The 18,313-nt window shown below is 45.8% G+C and overlaps 2 protein-coding genes across 3 annotated transcripts in view; both read right to left on the bottom strand.

The window, feature by feature from the left end:
• smad7 (SMAD family member 7) overlaps positions 1–7,217 on the bottom strand; it is a 15,112-nt gene extending 7,895 nt beyond the window's left edge. Inside the window, exons 1-3 of the mRNA XM_027004287.2 lie at positions 5,773–7,217; positions 4,762–4,815; positions 1,745–1,816 (exon numbers count right to left, since the gene is read on the bottom strand). Coding sequence (XP_026860088.1) covers positions 1,745–1,816; positions 4,762–4,815; positions 5,773–6,238 — 592 coding nt within the window. The 5' untranslated portion in view covers positions 6,239–7,217. The remainder of the gene's footprint in view (positions 1–1,744; positions 1,817–4,761; positions 4,816–5,772) is intronic.
• Positions 7,218–15,006: 7,789 nt separating this feature from the next.
• dym (dymeclin) overlaps positions 15,007–18,313 on the bottom strand; it is a 56,832-nt gene continuing 53,525 nt past the window's right edge. For both annotated transcript variants that reach the window (XM_035527043.1, XM_035527042.1), the window contains one exon: positions 15,007–16,976. In XM_035527043.1, the coding sequence (XP_035382936.1) occupies positions 16,827–16,976 (150 nt within the window). In that variant the 3' untranslated portion in view covers positions 15,007–16,826. The remainder of the gene's footprint in view (positions 16,977–18,313) is intronic.

Raw genomic sequence — 18,313 nt, 5'->3', positions numbered from 1 at the left:
CACACACTCTCCTCTTACTGCACACGAGTAGCTGACTGCTTTTAGTTCAGCCTTGGATTTTCCAGTAGATCTGCAATACAACTCCTCTCTAAATACACACACACAAACACAAACATTTGTTTAGTTCTGGACCACAGTGTGTTCTGATGCAGAGAAAGAATGACCCATTCCTCTACATAATTATCATCATCATATCTTCATCATCCAAGGTGACCAGACGCTTCAACATCTGCACTGTCAATTTCAAATGTTTTTCGAGTTATATGGTAAAACCTCCTCCTCCTCCTCTCTCTCTCTCTCCCTCCCTCCCTCCCTCCCTCCCTCCCTCCCTCTCTTCTGTAAACATGTCGCAGACGCAGCGGAGGCCAGCGTGAGGGGAGCAGGAGGTCAGAGCAGAGGCTGTGGGGAGGAGCAGGGCTCTTTTGTGCAAAGCCCCTGAGGGAGCTGACTCCTCTCCCTCTGCCAGAGAAATCAACTGCGAGGCTCCGGAGACCCCCCCACGCACACACACTCACACACTTAGCCAGGAGGAAGAGGCCGCTTGCCCCAGAGAAACGGCACTGACCCACTGAATGAGGGACAGAGGCAGAGAGACAGAGGCAGAGAGGGGATGAAGGGGAGTTCATCATCCTCTACTGCACAGATTTAGCCAGTGCAAGGTGAGAGAGAGAGGGAGGGAGGGAGGAGGAGGAACAATGTTAGTGGGTTTGTTTGTACATCCTTGTCATCCCCACACACCCACACACACACACACCCACACACACACAACATAAAACAAAACGGTGAGGCAGTGAGAGGCCAGTTAAAGGGAACAGTGCAGGTCCAGCAAGCCTCTGAAAGAGCACACAGGCAAAATAATTCAACACATCCATCTCTCTCACACACATACACACACACACACACATGCACGCACACCTCAACCATAAAGGGATAGGGGTTTAAGAGTGCTAGTTTTAGCTATGTTTATGTTTTGCTTCTGTGGCTAAGTATGCTTCTATCTCAGAGCTGATCTGGAGACATACATGCTCATGTGTGTACACACACACACACACACACACACACACACACGGTTAGGAGCTGAGATGGAAAGCAGGGCAGTGCACACCCACATCACATAAAAAAGCCTTTTAAAGTCCCACTAATGAGAAACATCTGTATGAAGGAAGGAACCAGGCAGAGACCTAACCAATTCTCTTCATCCCATTCTCTCCCTCCCTCCCTCTCTCCCTCTCTCCCTCTTTTCCCTTGTTAGGCTACTTGTAAACACTGGCACTGGCTGACTTCAGGTGAACGGTGTGGGGCTTCAGCAGATACGTTACTGTAGGTACTCTACTCACGCGACCCTCCAACACACGCACGCATCGACCCATTGGGCTTGAGTCAGCACACTCTCCATCATGTTACTGAGAAAAGTCTCAGAATTCTGCTTTGTGTGTGTGTGTGTAACCCAGGGGCTTGGTAGGTACGGGGAGAGTGCGGCTCCCTGCTCACTCTTCACATCACTCATCCTAACAGCTCTGTGTTGAAGTGCAGGCCACCTCAAAGCCGAGCCTCACTGTGCTACGCTAATCAAGAAACCCCAACAGAGCAGAGCACACTAATAGGGCCTGGAGTGTGTGTGTGTGTGTGTGTGTGTGTGTGTGTGTGTGTCTCCATCATTCAGGACAGTAAAGCATGACAGAAGGAAAGACTGAAGAGGGTAGAGGGGAGTTGTGGCGTGAGGGGGTGTCGTGTGTGTTCTTACCTGAGAACCCCACAGGGGCTGAATGGGTCAGTCCCCCAGTTTCAGTGGAAGGAGACACAGAGTCTGGAGAATCTGAACACAGACACAGGAAAGGAGTTAAGTGTTAACATGTTGTAACACAAGGGCAGAATGAAACACACACACACACACACACACACACACACTCATTATTGGCCTTCCGGAACAAGAAGGCCATGTTTGGCAGAACCAGTGACTGTGTTTGGCAAAAGCAACACAAAAACATTACACTTCTCTGGGTCTCTGAGCAAAAACAACATCAGAAAAGCCAAGCCCCCCCCCCCTCCACCTGGGTTTCTGTATAGCAACAGACATACTCTGTGTTCTGCAAAAGTGGCATTTCTTTAATGAAAACTGTAATTCGGTGTGTGCGTGTGTGTGTCTGCACGCGCGCGTGTGTTCCAATTCTAATAGGGATATACAGTTTAGCAGGATACACTCCATCAAGCCAAAAACAATGAAAGAGACAGGAAATGGCCTCAGCCTTGAAGGCTGTGTACAGTAAATTCTCTAAATGGCATGCCAGCAGACAGGGAAAACTCTTATTCTGTGTGTGTGTGTGTGTGTGTGTGTGTGTGTGTGTGTGTGTGTGTGTGTGTGTGTGTGTGATATGTGTGTGAGTGTGTGTAAAAGACTTCTAGCGCCATTAAGCAGCCCTCAACAGGACTTTGTGGGGTTTCCATAGTGATTAGAACTGCAGGTAATTATACATTCCATACAGAGAATATAAATACTTGGTAGTCCCACCCACCAACTCAACCAGCCAATCAAACGCCTCCTCTCTCAAAAGATTGTGCAACAGTTAAATGTCTGGACATGGAGTTTAAATGGAAACTCTGCTATCTCTCTGCCCCTAAACTTAACCAATCCACAACATGGCTTAAGATTCGATATTCAACAGCAGCCAGCAAGCCTACTAGTTAGCAACATGCCTGTATAATCATTATGAGAGGAGGGAAATCCATTGGTATTGACAGCACTGGGAATGTCGGTCTAGAAACAGCTGTTTAATGTCCTGTGCACTGCTGGACTGAGGGCACAGACATGTTGAGAGCAGAAGGATCTCCAGGGCTCAGCGCCTGGACTCCTCTGGGTTCCGGCCTCTCTTAGAGGACCGGTCAGCTGCCTGCAGTCGTAGCAGGTTCCCTCTGCTGTGGTCAAACTAATGAGATGTACAGTCAAACCTGAGACCTACTCACTGACCACAGAAAGAGAGGGAGGGAGGGAGAAAGAGAGAGAGAGAGAGGGAGGGAGGGAGGGAGGCAGGGAGGGAGGCACAGAGAGAGAGAGAGAGAGAGAGAGAGAGAGAGAGAGAGAGAGAGAGAGAGAGAGAGAGAGAGAGAGAGAGAGAGGCTGTGTGGCGTTTGGAACTGATGCCCGTACTGTTATAGTAAGGTGACTGCTACACTACTCAGCCCCTGATACTGACACAAAATACACCCCCCCCCCCCAACACACACACACACAATCTCTCTCTTACATATACACAGAATCACACTCTAAAAGACACTCTCACACAAACACACACACATAAGCTCCTGTTTAGCCCAGACATCTACTATAGGCAAGTCACAGCAATGCTTTAAACTTCAAATTGTTGGTTCCACAAAAACACCCCTCGTCTCCGCGGAAACCCAGCCCAACCCCCTTGACCCCGACCCTCGGATGCAGCGAGGGAGTCCAGAAGCTTGAGAAGCCTTATGCTGGGACAGGGGGGTCTAGTTTCACCTCGTCCAGAGTGGGACTTCACAGCTCTCTCTCAATCAGCGTCTGTGGGTTTGCTTTGATTGGGGGTTAAACAATTGATATGCAAGTAACACAAATGACCCGCCCTTCACGCTCCACTGTGAAAGGTGTGTGTGTGTGTGTGTGTGTGTGTGTGTGTGTGTGTGTGTGCGTGCGCGTGTGTGTGTGCGTGTGTGTGAACAGGAGAAACATTAGCTCAGAGACCAGTGACAACAAAGCAGTAACAAAGGACTCAGTTTGACTAAATGAAGCAACTCTCCACAGTCTTGCTCTATTGTCCTATTAATATCTGTCTCTGACACACGCACACACCTTCATAGAAACACAGCTGTGGCGACAAATGACTTCCTCTTAGCATTGAGACACTCTCTCTTTCAGCAGAGATGCTGCATCTCCCAATCTCTCTCTCTCTCTCTCTCTCATGCAATAAGCAGTTAATGGAAGAGTCAGAGTCCTTAAAGGAAGCGCCGTCCCCAAACAGACCTTCCTCCACCATGGCGTCTCTTTCATTCACACACACGCACGCACACTCTTGCTTGCAAAAAAATTTGATTCATAAAAGCCATGACTAATGCCTAAGTGGATGACTCAGAACCAGCAAGCAAGCAAGAGGTTAATGTTATTCCCCCTCTATATATCGCACACACCTTTTTTTCTAACTCAAAACATTACCCTGCGAGAAGAGACGGGGGCAGGCCTTTTAATTAACCCACAACGAACACAGGCGCTCATCTGCCTCAGCATAACGAGAAAGACTGACAGAAAGTAAGCGAGAGAAGAAAAGGGAGGATGGGTGTTGTGCGCAGACACTCCCAAAACCTCAGATTAATTCAGCAGATAAAGAATGGCTCCAAAGATCTCTCAACATCTCCCCCTGTGCGTGAGCCACATCTCCTCCGCTTATCAGAACTGCCCATTCACCTGCCCCACCCTGGTGCCAGGCTGGAGTGAATTTAGGCTCTGGCCTCCTGCTATTCCTGCCTGGCAGACTGGCTGCTTTTCTGTCTATGATAAATTCAGCAGAAGAACACATCACTGGGAGTCTGTGTTGTAGTTCTCTCTCTCTCACACACACACACACACACACACACACACACACACACACACACACACACACACACACACAGTGAGTGAGAAACAGCACTTTCTTGTAGTTTGTGAGAGGGGAAATTTGATAAAAGTAGAATTATAAATTAATTATAAAAATAACGATTGCAAGAGCAGAACGACAACATATTAAAAAACAAACTTACCGGGTGGTTTAAGAAAGTCCATCGGATAGCGTGAGTACGGAGGAGGAGGGGATTCTACCAAAACAGAAGAGAAGAGCGACCATGAGCAAACGTAGAAGATAGAAACTTCTGATAACACCTGGCACTCTTTTGGAAAGCTGTTTGTCTCAGCAGAGAGGACCGCAGGCAGGGCACCGCGGCGGCGATCGCCTTGATGCTCGGCACACAGATAAACACGGAGCCGCCCGGCGCCAGACTCCGCGAGAGGCGGGGGGGGGGGGGGGGGCTCTTTTGGCCGGAGACCGAAAAGCCGTGATGACTGCAAACCGACTTTACCCCCTAGCGAACCAGGGCCTCGCAAAAGTTGAACATTAATCGATGTCAATGTACAGAGGGTGAAGTCTTAGAAAAAAAATTTGCCTGCAACTGCCAGGAAAATACCGGGGATTGAGTTTCCTGTTTAAATAACATTAACGTAACCCTGGGCCATTCTCTTCATCAAGTTTCTAACGGATGTATATAAGAGAATAAAAAAGGCCTTTTCAGTGAATTTTAAAATAGACACCGAACATGCTTAGTCAATTGTAGCGACATAATGATAAATGTTAATAGGAGAGTAAACGCAAAGGAAAGCTAATAGCCATGTTTTTGACCATACGGGCAAAACCAGAGCCTCATCAGAACTAACGAAGGTCGGATAACATGCTGCTTATGAAAACTTGTTCACTCGTACACAGCTGCCGTCACCAGCCAGTGGGCTGTAAATCTTCGCAGGCTCCAGTGTAATAGGAAGCAGGAGATGACATATTAACGCGCTTGGCTTATTGGCGTAGTCACTATTACAACATCTCAAAACTCGGCAGCTGCTGAGAGCGACAAAAAGGCAGCACAAAGCATCCCATCTCCTCTGCCCCTTATAACACCGCAATGACCGGCGTTAAGACACACCACAGACCGATAACTAACCCCCTCCAACTGGAACCACTGGGAGGAGACGGTATTTTTAGACCCGAATTGAAAGCGAGCGCTTACCTAGTTCGCACAGCCTGCTCATGTGGTGCGGGTTGCAGCAAACTAGCTCTGGATTCATTTTCCCATACGATTCACAGCAAGGTAGCCTCTTTAACTCCGAGGAGTGGCGGAGGTCCGGCCAGCGGAACACTTTAAAGAGCAGCAGAGGGAGAGGGTAACACGGCTGACCCACTTTGGTGTCCACTTTGCTCGGGAGGAGAAGACAGGGGCTCCGCGCGCCACCTTTCGACTCCACCGCCTGCAAAAGCACCTCCAAATGTTTCTCTTTTATTTTTTTCAGTATCGAGTGGGTCAGTGCTTTCAGTTCAGCCTCCGTCCCGGGGTTAGACCGGCCAGCCTTGGGCGTTTTAGCCATACAGCAGCCCCCGGATCCATGCGTTCCCGGATCCGCCTCCCCGTCGCCCTCGACGGGCGCACGGCTCCTCCAGAGTCGTCGGACGAGCCCCGATCGTTTGGTCCTGAACATGCGGGACGAAAAGAGGGTTTCCCGGCTAAAAAACGAGCATGATGTCCGCAAATCATGAAGATTCCGGGATCCGAGTCCAGGCAACGCCAAGCAGCCTGAGAGGATACTGTGGAAAAGCTGGAAGCTGGAGCAGCAAAGACAATCTGTAGCATACGCCAGACTTTAATTTTATACAAACTAAGCTACACAAAAATCCTCAACAGGACAGTATTTACTCTCAGGTCAGTCTGTCACCCAGCTTATGATAACGCTGTCAACATTTAAAAAATAATCATCTTTAAAATATCCCCGTCAAAAAGGAGAGAGAAAAAACTGAAGAGCAGCAAAGAAGAAACTGTAAGGGAGCAAAACTAAGGCTGTTATTAACGCTACATGCGTGCCTTAAACGCGCTGTAAGTAACTCTTTATGACCAATGTGCGGCTGTGATGTCGCCACAGAACCGGGAAACGTTGGCAGGGTTAATGTGCTGGAATTAAAACAATCCGTTAGAAGCCGAAGTCGCCCCGGTATTCTTCGCTTAAATCCACACAATTCTTGATCCGATTTCAGACATTTGCGGTCTCTCAGTGGATGCTGTCCGTCGTGCTTTCCTTTCCTCCAAACAGTCTATCCGACCATGTATGCTGCAGCGCTAATCTTCAGCATATATCTGATCCCATCGTTTGTAAGGAAACAAATGTTCTTCTCTAGAGAGCCAAAGCGCACTCGAGTATATCCACGTCTGACCCGACGGAGAGCCTGGAGAAGGGAAAAAAAATCTACCCGAGAGAAATACTTGCGTTTTCGACTGAATACCCTACACTACATAGCGTAGCCGACGTCCGTTTTACCACAACTAAAGCTCCGAAAACCCGAACTTCAGTTCTCCAGCTGCACGAAGTCTCGGAGCCTGAGAAACATGCGAGCGCAGCAGCGACAAAGAGACGCGGTGCGTCTTCAGCGGAGGCTGGGGAGTGAAGTGCCCTTGCCTGCGCTCGCCGCTGCGCGCACAGCGCCGTCTCCAGTGCGCATTGGCGCGCCCCGTCACGTGGTTGTCTAGACACCCTGTCGCTTAAAAAAAGTGATTGTGTTGCGCAAACACCAGATCAAGTAGCTTACTACCAGAGAACATCAGTTTTAAAGGTTACATTTTTCCGAAAGTTTCAAAAGTTATCAACGCTAGGTTGAAACGTTGACAAAAAACAAAGGTTTCTTACGGACTGCTGCCCATAACCTTACGATGTTTTAGAAGAGGCCTAGCAGGGCTGCTTCTGGGTTACTTGGGGTTGTTTGGCAAGATCTTGGTAAGAACGTTCATAACGCCTTTCACCATATTGCCATTCACTATTTTTTACGCGTTATTATAAATTGGAGTCGTTCAAACCTCCGCGGATTCTATATTATTATAGTTGTTGTAATCGTCGTCATCATTACTGTGCACGAACACTGCGTGTGAATGTACGTATAATAAGCCTCACTGGCAGTCGGAAGCAAGGACAGAGACTGCTGCCGCCTTCTGGTTAAATCCTAACTTTGACGTGCGCCATTCCTGCCGGCTTCCCTCTGCAGTCAATATCGTGTTCACTCTCGCATGGGCTGTGGGGACCAGCCATTTTAACAGAGCACTCCATCACCTCGCAACCTACACCTGCGCTGCTTGGATGACAGCCGGAGAGGACGCCTGCACCTTTATTCTGGCGCGCCAGCCTCCATTACAATAATGGTCTCGGCACGAAGGTGAGAGACTCGTGCGCAAAGACAGGGCGCGCGCTCACACTTTCAGAATGTCACCCCCCCCACCCCACCGCCGCGCGCCCTTTTTTCTCTACCAGGACAACTCTTGCAGGGATAGCTAACCTTTTAGGCGCGCGCAGTGTGCACGTTTAGCCTTTAGGAGTGTCACTTCTGCGCAAACACGCACGTGTACTCGTGACACGAAGGGCTATTTAAGACTTACGTCATTTTTAACGACTGGAAATACGCACGGAACGAGTTTTATGCACATTGCGTGCAATAGGCACATGTTAAACAAAACTTATTAAATTAACCGACGTTTATTCAATACTCAAACGGCTGAAAAAAATAAATATTTTCTTCTGGCTTGAGGTGACCTAACCTCATTTGGAGATATTGCGTTTGAGACAAACTTCGAGAGCAAATAAATAAATGAATGAATGAATAGGGGACCTAGATAACATCTGGCCCTTGGAGTGACTGTAGGCAGACAGAGCGCTGTTGTTGCCTAATTGTGCCCTAGACAGTAGGGGAGGCGCAGTATGTTAATGTGGGTGCCAGTCTACGTCGCTGCAGGGCAGAAAAGAGGATGATAATGATGATGATGGGCTGTGTGCGCTCGAGAGGCGCCGCCACTCAACGGCTCGCGCCCTATTGTTCGCGGATTCCCCACTGGCGCCGCGCGCCCGCAGCCCTGCGCATTGTACGCGCGTCTGGAAGCGTGACCGCAGACGGACGCAGGGGAGGTTTCTGAGCGGGGGACGGTGAACTGGAGTTCGGGGGAAACTCGCATTTTGGTTAAATCTCCCCCACTGCTTTCATTAGACCCCCTTTTGTGGTCGCGCAAAAAAAAAGGGGGGGTGGGGGGGGGGCTTAAGTCATTAGGCCGATATGTTAATAAAAACGGAAACGGGCGTCAAATTTCTAAGTCTATTCAAAATAAATAAACACAGATGACAAAGAATGCGTCACTTTTAATGGGGAAAATGACACAACTACTTCAAGTTAATAGAAGAGCACACGATCACAACACCAAACACTTCAAAAGGGGAAAAAGCAGAAAAAGGGAGAAAACACTTTTTTAAATATACATAAAATTTGTGATGTTTCCTTTGTGCACAATTAAAAGGTGTGACAAATATGTCAGTGTAAATGCACAAACTTGGGGAAAAATAAAGCCAAACTGAAATACACATTTGATCGTGTTGAGCATTTTTGTAGTCCTGGCAAACATGGCATCAGTATCAAACCCACTGTGAACACAAACGCTACGTCAACCAGATCAAGTCTGAATACAGTTTAAATGAAGTACTTTGAATACATTTTTAATGAATACATTTTAAAATCAACTTTTATTTATTTTTACAACGTGCATGGATGCGTCCTGTGTCTCAAACTATTTACAAACCCACAAAGGCAAGTCCTGGCATGAAACATAATTGGAGACTGGAGTTTGACATTTTAGGGAAATGTGTCCTAAGGGACGTATTTGTGGAGCACAGTCGTGTGAGAGAATGGTGACATTTGGGGGGGTGATGGTCTCATGGACATTGCACGTTGTCCTTAATAACCAAGTATTTAAAATGGCTGACACAAAATAAAACACTGAAAAAGAACTGGTAGCTCAGTTGTACTTACAAATATTGGACACGCTCAGCAGCTACCAAACGGATGATAGCAGATTAAAGCAGGACGCCAAGGCGTGTTGACAAATGTTACTCCCCACACATGAACCACATGCGAACAGGGCACAGGAAGCAGCCTGACCCTCACCTCGCTGATGAGGTCAAAGGTCATGCTGGCTTGTCAGACCGAGGGCGGAATGAAGGCAGTCCTACGGAGAGGACATCAGGTGCCCACGCTGGCGCCAAGCTCACAGCCAGACCCACGACAAAGCTGCAACCTCATCACAACTCCTCCTCCAGCCGGTTAACGTCCGGCTATGGATCCTAGCAACGTTCGCTGGAAAAGAAGCAGCTCCATTTGTGGTGACGTTTCTGCGTATGACTCAGAGAAGTGAACACAGAATGAAGGGGACAGACAGATGTGCCATTCCAAGTTATGAAATAATGTCATAAGGATACTGAAGAAATACACTGAAGTGTTTTCTAATACTTTGAGCCATTAAGAAGTATTCTTAAATAATTCAAGGTAATACAAATTCTCTTTTAAAAAAGGGGGACCCTATTAGAAAGTCAAATGTAAAAAAAATTTATTTATATAGCAAAGCAGCTTTACAAATGTCCAAGACCAAGTCCCCAGTGAGTGAGCCAAAGGGGACAGTGGCAAGGAAAAGCTCTCTAGAGCACAAGGAAAAAACTCTGAGAGGAACCAAGATTCGGGGGGGGGGGGGGGGGCATCCTTCTCTGTTTGACAAAAGTGAACTTAGAAACCTGCATGAAGAGGCATGTTGGGGTTTTTTTTGTCATGCACCAAACATTCTAAACTCAAGACATTGTTTTGAAGTAATGGCCATGAACGAAGTTCCTCTCCTTCACGTGATCGTTACCAGGCAAGGTAACTGTCTGCTGAGACCCGCAGTCTGATGTCCCCATATTAAGGGTCTCCCGTGAAAGACCAGAGCGCTCGCTCTGTTTAAAATTACCACAGTTATGCTGTTAAAAAGTATTGAACACATGAAGAAAGAGAGGTGCAAAAAGCCATGGAAAGTCATGACACCAGCTGAAATCCACCAGTAATTAGAACCCAATCCTGCCACTTGGTGCAAATTAAATATCAGATGGTTCAACTGATGGCCTATAAAAAGGTGTCCAAGGTGCCAAGGTCCCACACGAGAAACATCTCATGATGGGTAAAACCTGTGAGCTCTCTCAAGACCTTCGCAACTTTATTGTTTCAAAACATACTGATGGCATTGGTGACAAGAATTTCTAAACTACTGAAGGTTCCATTGAGCACTGTGGGGGCCATAATCCGGAAGTGGAAAGAACATCATTCCACCATAAACCATCCACGACCAGGTGCTCCCCGCAAGATTTCAGACAGATAAAGAATTATCAGAAGAGTCAAGGACCACCTCTGGAGAATTACAGAAAGACCTGGAATCAGCAGATACAATTATTTCAAAGAAAACAATAAGTAATGCACTCAACTTCCCTGGCCTGTATGCACGCTCACCATGCAAGACACCATTGCTGAAGAAGAAGCATGTTGAAGCACGTTTAAAGTTTGCTCAACAACATTTAGAGAAGCCTGTGAAATACTGGGAGAATATAGTCTGGTCAGATGAGACCAAAATTGAACTCTTTGGATGCCATAATACACACCATGTTTGGAGGTCAAAAGGCACTGCATATCACCCCAAAAACACCATACCAACAGTGAAGTTTGGAGGTGGGAACATCATGGTGTGGGGCTGTTTTTCAGCATACGGCGCTGGCACGCTTCATATAATTGAAGGAAGGATGAATGGACAAACGTACTGAGACATTCTTGATAAAAATCTGCTGCCATCTACCAGGATGATGAAACGAGGGTGGACATTTCAGCAAGACAATGATCCCAAATACACAGCCAAGGAAACTCTCAACTGGTTTCAGAGAAAGAAAATAAAGCTCTTAGAATGGCCCAGCCAATCACCTGACCTGAATCCAACTGAAAATCTATGGAAGGAACTAAAGCTCAGAGTTCATAGAAGGAGCCCACAGAACCTTCAGGATTTGAAGAGTGTTTGTGTAGAAGAACGGGCCAAAATCACACCTGAGCAATGCATGCGACTAGTTACTCCATAGAGGAGGCGCCTTGAAGCTGCCATCACTGACAAAGGCTTTTGTACAAAGTATTAAATACATTTTAGTAAGTGTGTCCAATACTTCTTCTGTGTCATTTCTCATTATTACACAACTTAATTTATGGACATCTATGGTTTGTTTTCTTTGCATGCACGGATTGGATGAGTTGTTACCGACATCTGGTGAGAATTTCATGTCAATAGCACCTTTAGAAATATATTTACTTAGAAAATTGGTGACGTGTTCAATACGTGTTTCATCCGCTGTATGTTCTCAGGACCTGCCGCGTAATTGCGTCCTGTAATTACTCACCCGATATCTACGCTGGAAGCAGACGAAGCTTAGGGTCTGGGTACAGAGGTATGAGCACGTGTCAGCCAGCAGATGAGCGCGCGGGGGGGGGGGGGGATGCCAGCTATTGAACGTGCTTTCAGTAAAAGGTTTGAATGGAAGGGATAAATGAAAGATGAATGGTGGTTAAAAAAAAACAAAAACAAAACACATGTACAAAGAAATGAAGAAAACCCAGAAAAGGGAAGGAGGGTAGAATTAGATACCACATATGAAAGAAACTTAAAAAAAGAAAAACCAAAAAGCACAGGAGCCTGAGTAGAGTGCACACTCTAGTAGGACAGAGACCGTGCGTCATCTGGTGCAGTGGTCAACACACAATGTTCCCTCTGAAGGAGAACGGAGACAGGACAGCCCAGCAGTGGACACGTGTCCCCGTGTCATTACGGTCTCCTTCAGCCTCGCTCTCCCTCTGCCACTGGAGCAGGACGCCATATGCCAGGCTGCGCCCCTGATTTGCCCCTCTCTGTGAAAAGGAGGGATTGTAGCAGCTCAGAGGGGTTTATGACTGAGTGCTGAACTCTAGACCTTAGTTTTATGAGTCTTATATGGCACTGGAGTGCACTGTAAAATCAGGCTCTGCTACCTTAAGGAGTTCCAACGGCATTTGAGAGGCGAGAGTTCGGCCTGTTGCCCCGCAGACAAAACGCAACGGGTCAGACTCCCAACCACAAATGCACGGCAGACACCATGCGGGAGAGAGAAATCCCTCTTGGTTGTCAGGTGGTCTCTGGTTTTGCATTCTGGGATCAGTGTTGTTCACCAAAAAACTCCAGCTGGGACGGAGAAGGGCAGCAGACACCGCCGTCGCCACGGTGACGCTCACCGGGTGGCACGGATATCCGTTACATGGGGGAGTTTTGGGTTTCACCCAGACGTTTGACCCAGCTGTTCACCGTTAGCCCTATGCAGCACACACTCTGAGAGCGAGAATGGGCGGCCTTCTACAGCACAACTCACTCGGGATTCAGCGTGGGGAGACTCAGGACCCTCTGCTCTGACTGTTCTCCTTTGAATTTTCAAAGCACCGTTTCAGAGTTCCACAAAGGCACCATAGACTAATGGTCTAGTAGTTTCACACAAATTAAGCAAACATCTTAGTATGGGCCACTTTACAAGTAAAGAAAAACAGGAACAGTTTCACACCTATGACTACCACTTAATGACACCCTGCGTTTTCCCAGAGGAAACCAAACAAAAGGCGGATGATCAAACATTCCAAAAACAAAGAACAAATAAGGAGAAGGAATACAAGAAGGAAACAAACAGCCCATCAGCTCATACAACACAAACAGCTCCCAGGTCAGCGTTATCCCACAGGCTGCAGGGAATGCACACAGACAAGCAGAATTACAAAGAGTAAAGTGCTGTGTAACAAGCGTTCGTTATGCTTGGGGTGGTTGGTTTGTAAGCTCTCCAGCTCTTCCACCAACCGCTGTCTCCCCATCTCATCACCTTGCTTCATGCCACTCACAAACCCCAGAAGCATCTGTGGTCCTGAAGGAGATTACTCATTTAAGCAGATCTGAGAGCAGCTTTGCTGTGTCTCTTGAATTGCTTAAGATTGGGACGTTTGGTTAAAAAAAAAAAAAAAGGTGGAACAAGAACAGCGTAATATGGCACCTTTCGCCCCAAGACCTGCAGCGAAACAGCATCAGGCAGTGGTCGACGGGAAATACAATTCCCAGAATCCCAGAGTGCATTCATCAGTGGCTGTCACCTGAAAGGCAAAGCTAGGAGTAGGTAAGGTGACCTCCCAGGTAACAAGTCATTACAGCAAGACCTCACCCATCTGTTGTTTCTGCCAGGGCTGTACGCACACATGCACACACACACACACACACACTCCGAAAATGTGTACAAACATGTTCATAAGCAAATACAGAGCTCGCCAATAGTTCATAACTTGGCGCAGAGTAAATAGATATATTTAAGGAATGTCTGATGAGAAAAGAGAATTACTTTGGAAAAATGCTATAATTCTGGAATATAGTTCTTCAATTGATTCTTTAAAAAACAGCCAAAAAGCAACATTCCAAGTTTATCCTTTTTTCCAACATTCCAAAGAAAAGCAGTCTAAGGAACATCACGTTCGCAGCGACTGTGAGATGCACTGGTCATCGGTCCCTCTTCCACTTGAAACTTGAGCGGCAGTTCTGTTCGCTGGACTGGGACAGAGTCCATTCATGAGAGCCGGACAGTATTACTTGGGAAAGTGGAATAATAACACAACTATGTTTTTAGGCTTCTTCCTGTTATTTTTCTTGTATGTAGTACAGCCAGGAGAATAACGTGTGCCTCAGCTGCACGGTGAAAGTAAACAAAGACCAAATAAAACTCACAAATACAGAACGTGCACAACAGCTGCCTAAACGCCCACAGAAAAATATTCGAGGCCAAAACCATACACATGGAGTTGTGATAAGAATACAGGAGGCCATTAAGGCCTGAACTAACGTCTACAATTTCAGGCGCCATTTTAAGAGCGCCCTCTGATGTGAGTTTGCTCTTTCGGTGACCTGCAATTACAGTAAACGCTGGCTTCCTGTTCACTTGAGAGGAAAAACACACACACACACACATACACAAACCCCCCGACCCATGGGAGAAGAGGGGAACAGTGAGAGGAGGAATAGTGTGCATGTTGGCTCCTGTATTTTAAACGGCCTTTTAGCTGCAGCTTGTGAGTGGTGAAGATAGCCGGCGATTTCACATCCCACAGTGGCTGTTCTACAACAGGCACACATGCCAAACAGCTACCAACCGCACTATTACCGCGTCAGTACAAAAAAAAAAAAATACAAGAAAGAAGCAACAGAAAAACAGCAATCGAACAAAAATTCACACATTTGGTAATGGGACAGAAAAGGAATTAAGGAGAAAATTAAAAAAGGTTTGCATCATTTATATTGTATATAACAATTTAAAACAAACAAAAACACAAAAAGGTGTTCAAGCTGGACATTAATGTTTATTGGTGGCAATTTATATGGCAAGAGCAGAACAGAGTATTTCTAGGGTTCATCACCACCACCCTCCTTATTTCCGTTACCTGAGTGAACAGTAACATTGTACAGCTTCTGATCTTCCTCGAGTTCAACTGATTTAACAAACAAAAAAATGTTAAGTCCTGCTTAAGTTCTTAATATGCATGTATGCAATATTTCAAATATTATATAAACTCTGTTGACATGAAACCATCCTGAAGTGTGTTTGTGTGACCAGGAGAACAGTGTGGCATGACACTGCCTCCGTAGAACACACGAGCACTGGACGTAGCGGCCCCTATGTGCAGCTGCTCTCTCTCTCACACACACACACACACACACACACACACAGGCCTACGGCATACAATCAACTACCAACATAAAGGTGTGTGTGTGTGTGTGTGGTGGGGGTGGGTGTGTTATCAATGCTGACTAAATAGAAGAAAAGGGCTTCAGTTTTCAGTGGTGCGACAGTGGTGCTCTGAAATGGGCCGACACAGGAACACAGCCTCAGTGACTAGCAGGTGACATAATTACATAATCAAGTAGACTCAAACGAGATTTGAGGAAAATGCCCCAAAACACATGCGCACGCACACACACACACACTCCACAAGCGTTTCAAAGTACTTCTGATTCTGTAGGAGGTGAAACCAGTTTGTAACACTTAAGAGAACCAAGGTGACTGATTCATGAGGTGAAGTGATTCATGAGGTGAAGACCAGTTTTTAAAGCCTCAGAAGCACTTTGCTTGAACAGCTAATGATGTTTCTTTGTAAATCTTGTGTACAATGGGATTTTTATTACATCTTTACAGCACATAGGCACTACTCTCTGGAATCATCATCTCTCTTCCACACACATACACAGGCGCGCGGAAGAATAAAACCTGTCTATTTAACATGCTGTAGCTGTATGTTTATCTATGAATGTACATGCGTTTTTAAAAATCTATGATGTGTTATAGTCCATACACAGATTATTTACATGTAGAATTTCCTTAGATAAGCATCTAAAATAATTTCTATTTGTACTGGCTTTAGAAATGAGGGCAGTTTTGTTATTTGAGACTGTGTACAAAAGTACTACTGCTCAAACAAAAAAGATGCTTTTATAGTTAAGGGAAACATTTATAGCAATAAATAAATACCTCTTTAAAACATATCTAAGAAAACAAATAACAATAAACAACAACAACAACAAGGATAATAAAAACTATTGTATGCAACAGGTTTAATGACATGGCAATACACTAGTATGATCAGAACTATTATAAAGGCTAGATCAGGACAACGATGACCTTTCAGTTCAAGCATTAAGCTTTTCAACAAAAACTGGTGCGAAAAATTTAACGACTGCCCAAAATATCAAAATGACCCAAGGGAAAAACAAACATTCGCAAATATGAAAAAAGCAAAACAAATCCGTGTCAGTTTATCCTTTGAATCTTCCCTAACCAGTTATAAATGTATCAAGAAAACCTCTCAAAAACCAACATAAAGTTTAACAAAAGCTCAAGTTATAAAGCAACAAAAGAAAGTGGCTTTGAAGCCATGCTAAACAGGTTTTAAAACATGCTTCGCAACAGAGCTGCACTACACCCAGTAGTGCAGCTGTGCCAAATGGACCAATTGTCCAATAGCTGAGCAGTGTTTTGATTGACATGCCCGTTGAACTCTAGATGAGGTCTGATGGTGAAACTAGAGATAATGGAAGCCCAGGAGTCCGTTACGAGGAAGGGAGGCAAGAAGCGAGGGAAATGTAGCACACGTGTGTGCATACACTCAGGGTGAGTCCATGCTGAAGAGTTCAATTCCCTGAGAGTTCCAGTAGAGACCAACTCCAGAGTTAAAGACCAGAGACCAGACATACGGGATGAAGAAATCTTCAGGCTGGTCTTCCTCCACATACTTGAACTTCAGCTCCGGAAACTTCTACAAGGAAGACACAGGCACAGGCGCACACACACATACGCACACACTTTTATTTACATTCTAAAATTCAGCCTTAAATCAAATAATTTTCATGTACTTCAAATTCATGAATTCTGGTAACTTGGTGAAAACGCATGAAACCATCTGTAGGTTTAGTGAAAGGTAAGGCCCACCAGTGGCTGGCTCAGTTTGGATTACTCACTATACTAAAGTGTAAACAGGTTCCCTGTAGGTTGAAAAAAAACTCTGATTTCAGGTAACGTTCCCCATGTAATGGTGACTGTGCACTCTGTAATTCCATCTTCCTGTCAGGTAAATACATTTTAGCTCAATTAAGCAACAGGTATCTCAACACAGAGGGAAACTCCTCGAGAGGTTTTCATGTTTAAATAAAACTCTGTTAACCCACACGTAACTGGATCTGTCAGGCGACAAGTCTGTACGGAGCCATAACAATCTCTCTGCTGTCAGAGTGCAGTAGGTCACACCTGAAGGTATGGAGTTACCCACAATGCCCTGTGGTCCAAAACCAGCCCCGAGAGACCCAGTCTGCGGACGCGAGGCAGTGCGGAATGCTTTAGTTAGAGATCACCAGTGTCTGTGCACCAAGCCTGCTGGTTCAGAGGTCCCGCAGACACTGAAGGGCCATTCTACTGGTGTGACAATAGGTGTTCCTGGCAACAGAGTTCCTGGGTTCAAGGTTTTCTATTCTGAATGGTGCTTTGGCTCCATTTAAACAAAAACAGAACAAATAAATACTGCAATAATCATTGAAAAAAGGTAAGACTTCAGAGAAAGTCAACATTCTAAGAAAGCTCTGGCTAAGAAAATGCCTGCCATTTGTGGCCGTCTTGCACATCCTGAAGGGTTTTCTTCCATAATTGTTTTTTTCAGAGAAAACCTGTTCACTTCACTTCCCTTGTGAGTCGGCTAAACGGCATTCATGCATCGCAATCAATACCCGGCTCCAGTACCACACTCCTGGGTCTTACCTGTAACCTTCTCCACTGTGCTGAATAAAATAAAACTATACGGCGCTGGCTTGCTATGACCTCACGCCAACCACAGGGGGGGAAATGTCAAATGGTTCATATTCTCAAATGGACCTGCTATTTAAAAAAAATTGTGTCAACAGAAATGCTAAAAACTGGGATGATTTGAGCACAATCTGTTTACAAAGTTCTTACATTCTTCAGCACCTTCAACTATGACAAATATTTAGCCTAATAATGGCATGAGATCTGGTTTAACTGTATTTGTATCTCTATCAAATGATATCCTAGGCACTGCACTCAGCAGCCAGAGTAACCATGAACGCAAGACAAGTGAAACCAAAA

Source organism: Electrophorus electricus, chromosome 6, assembly GCF_013358815.1.
Source record: "Electrophorus electricus isolate fEleEle1 chromosome 6, fEleEle1.pri, whole genome shotgun sequence".
In the NCBI taxonomy this organism is placed as follows: Eukaryota; Metazoa; Chordata; class Actinopteri; order Gymnotiformes; family Gymnotidae; genus Electrophorus; species Electrophorus electricus.
This window is presented reverse-complemented; position numbering and strand designations above follow the sequence as displayed.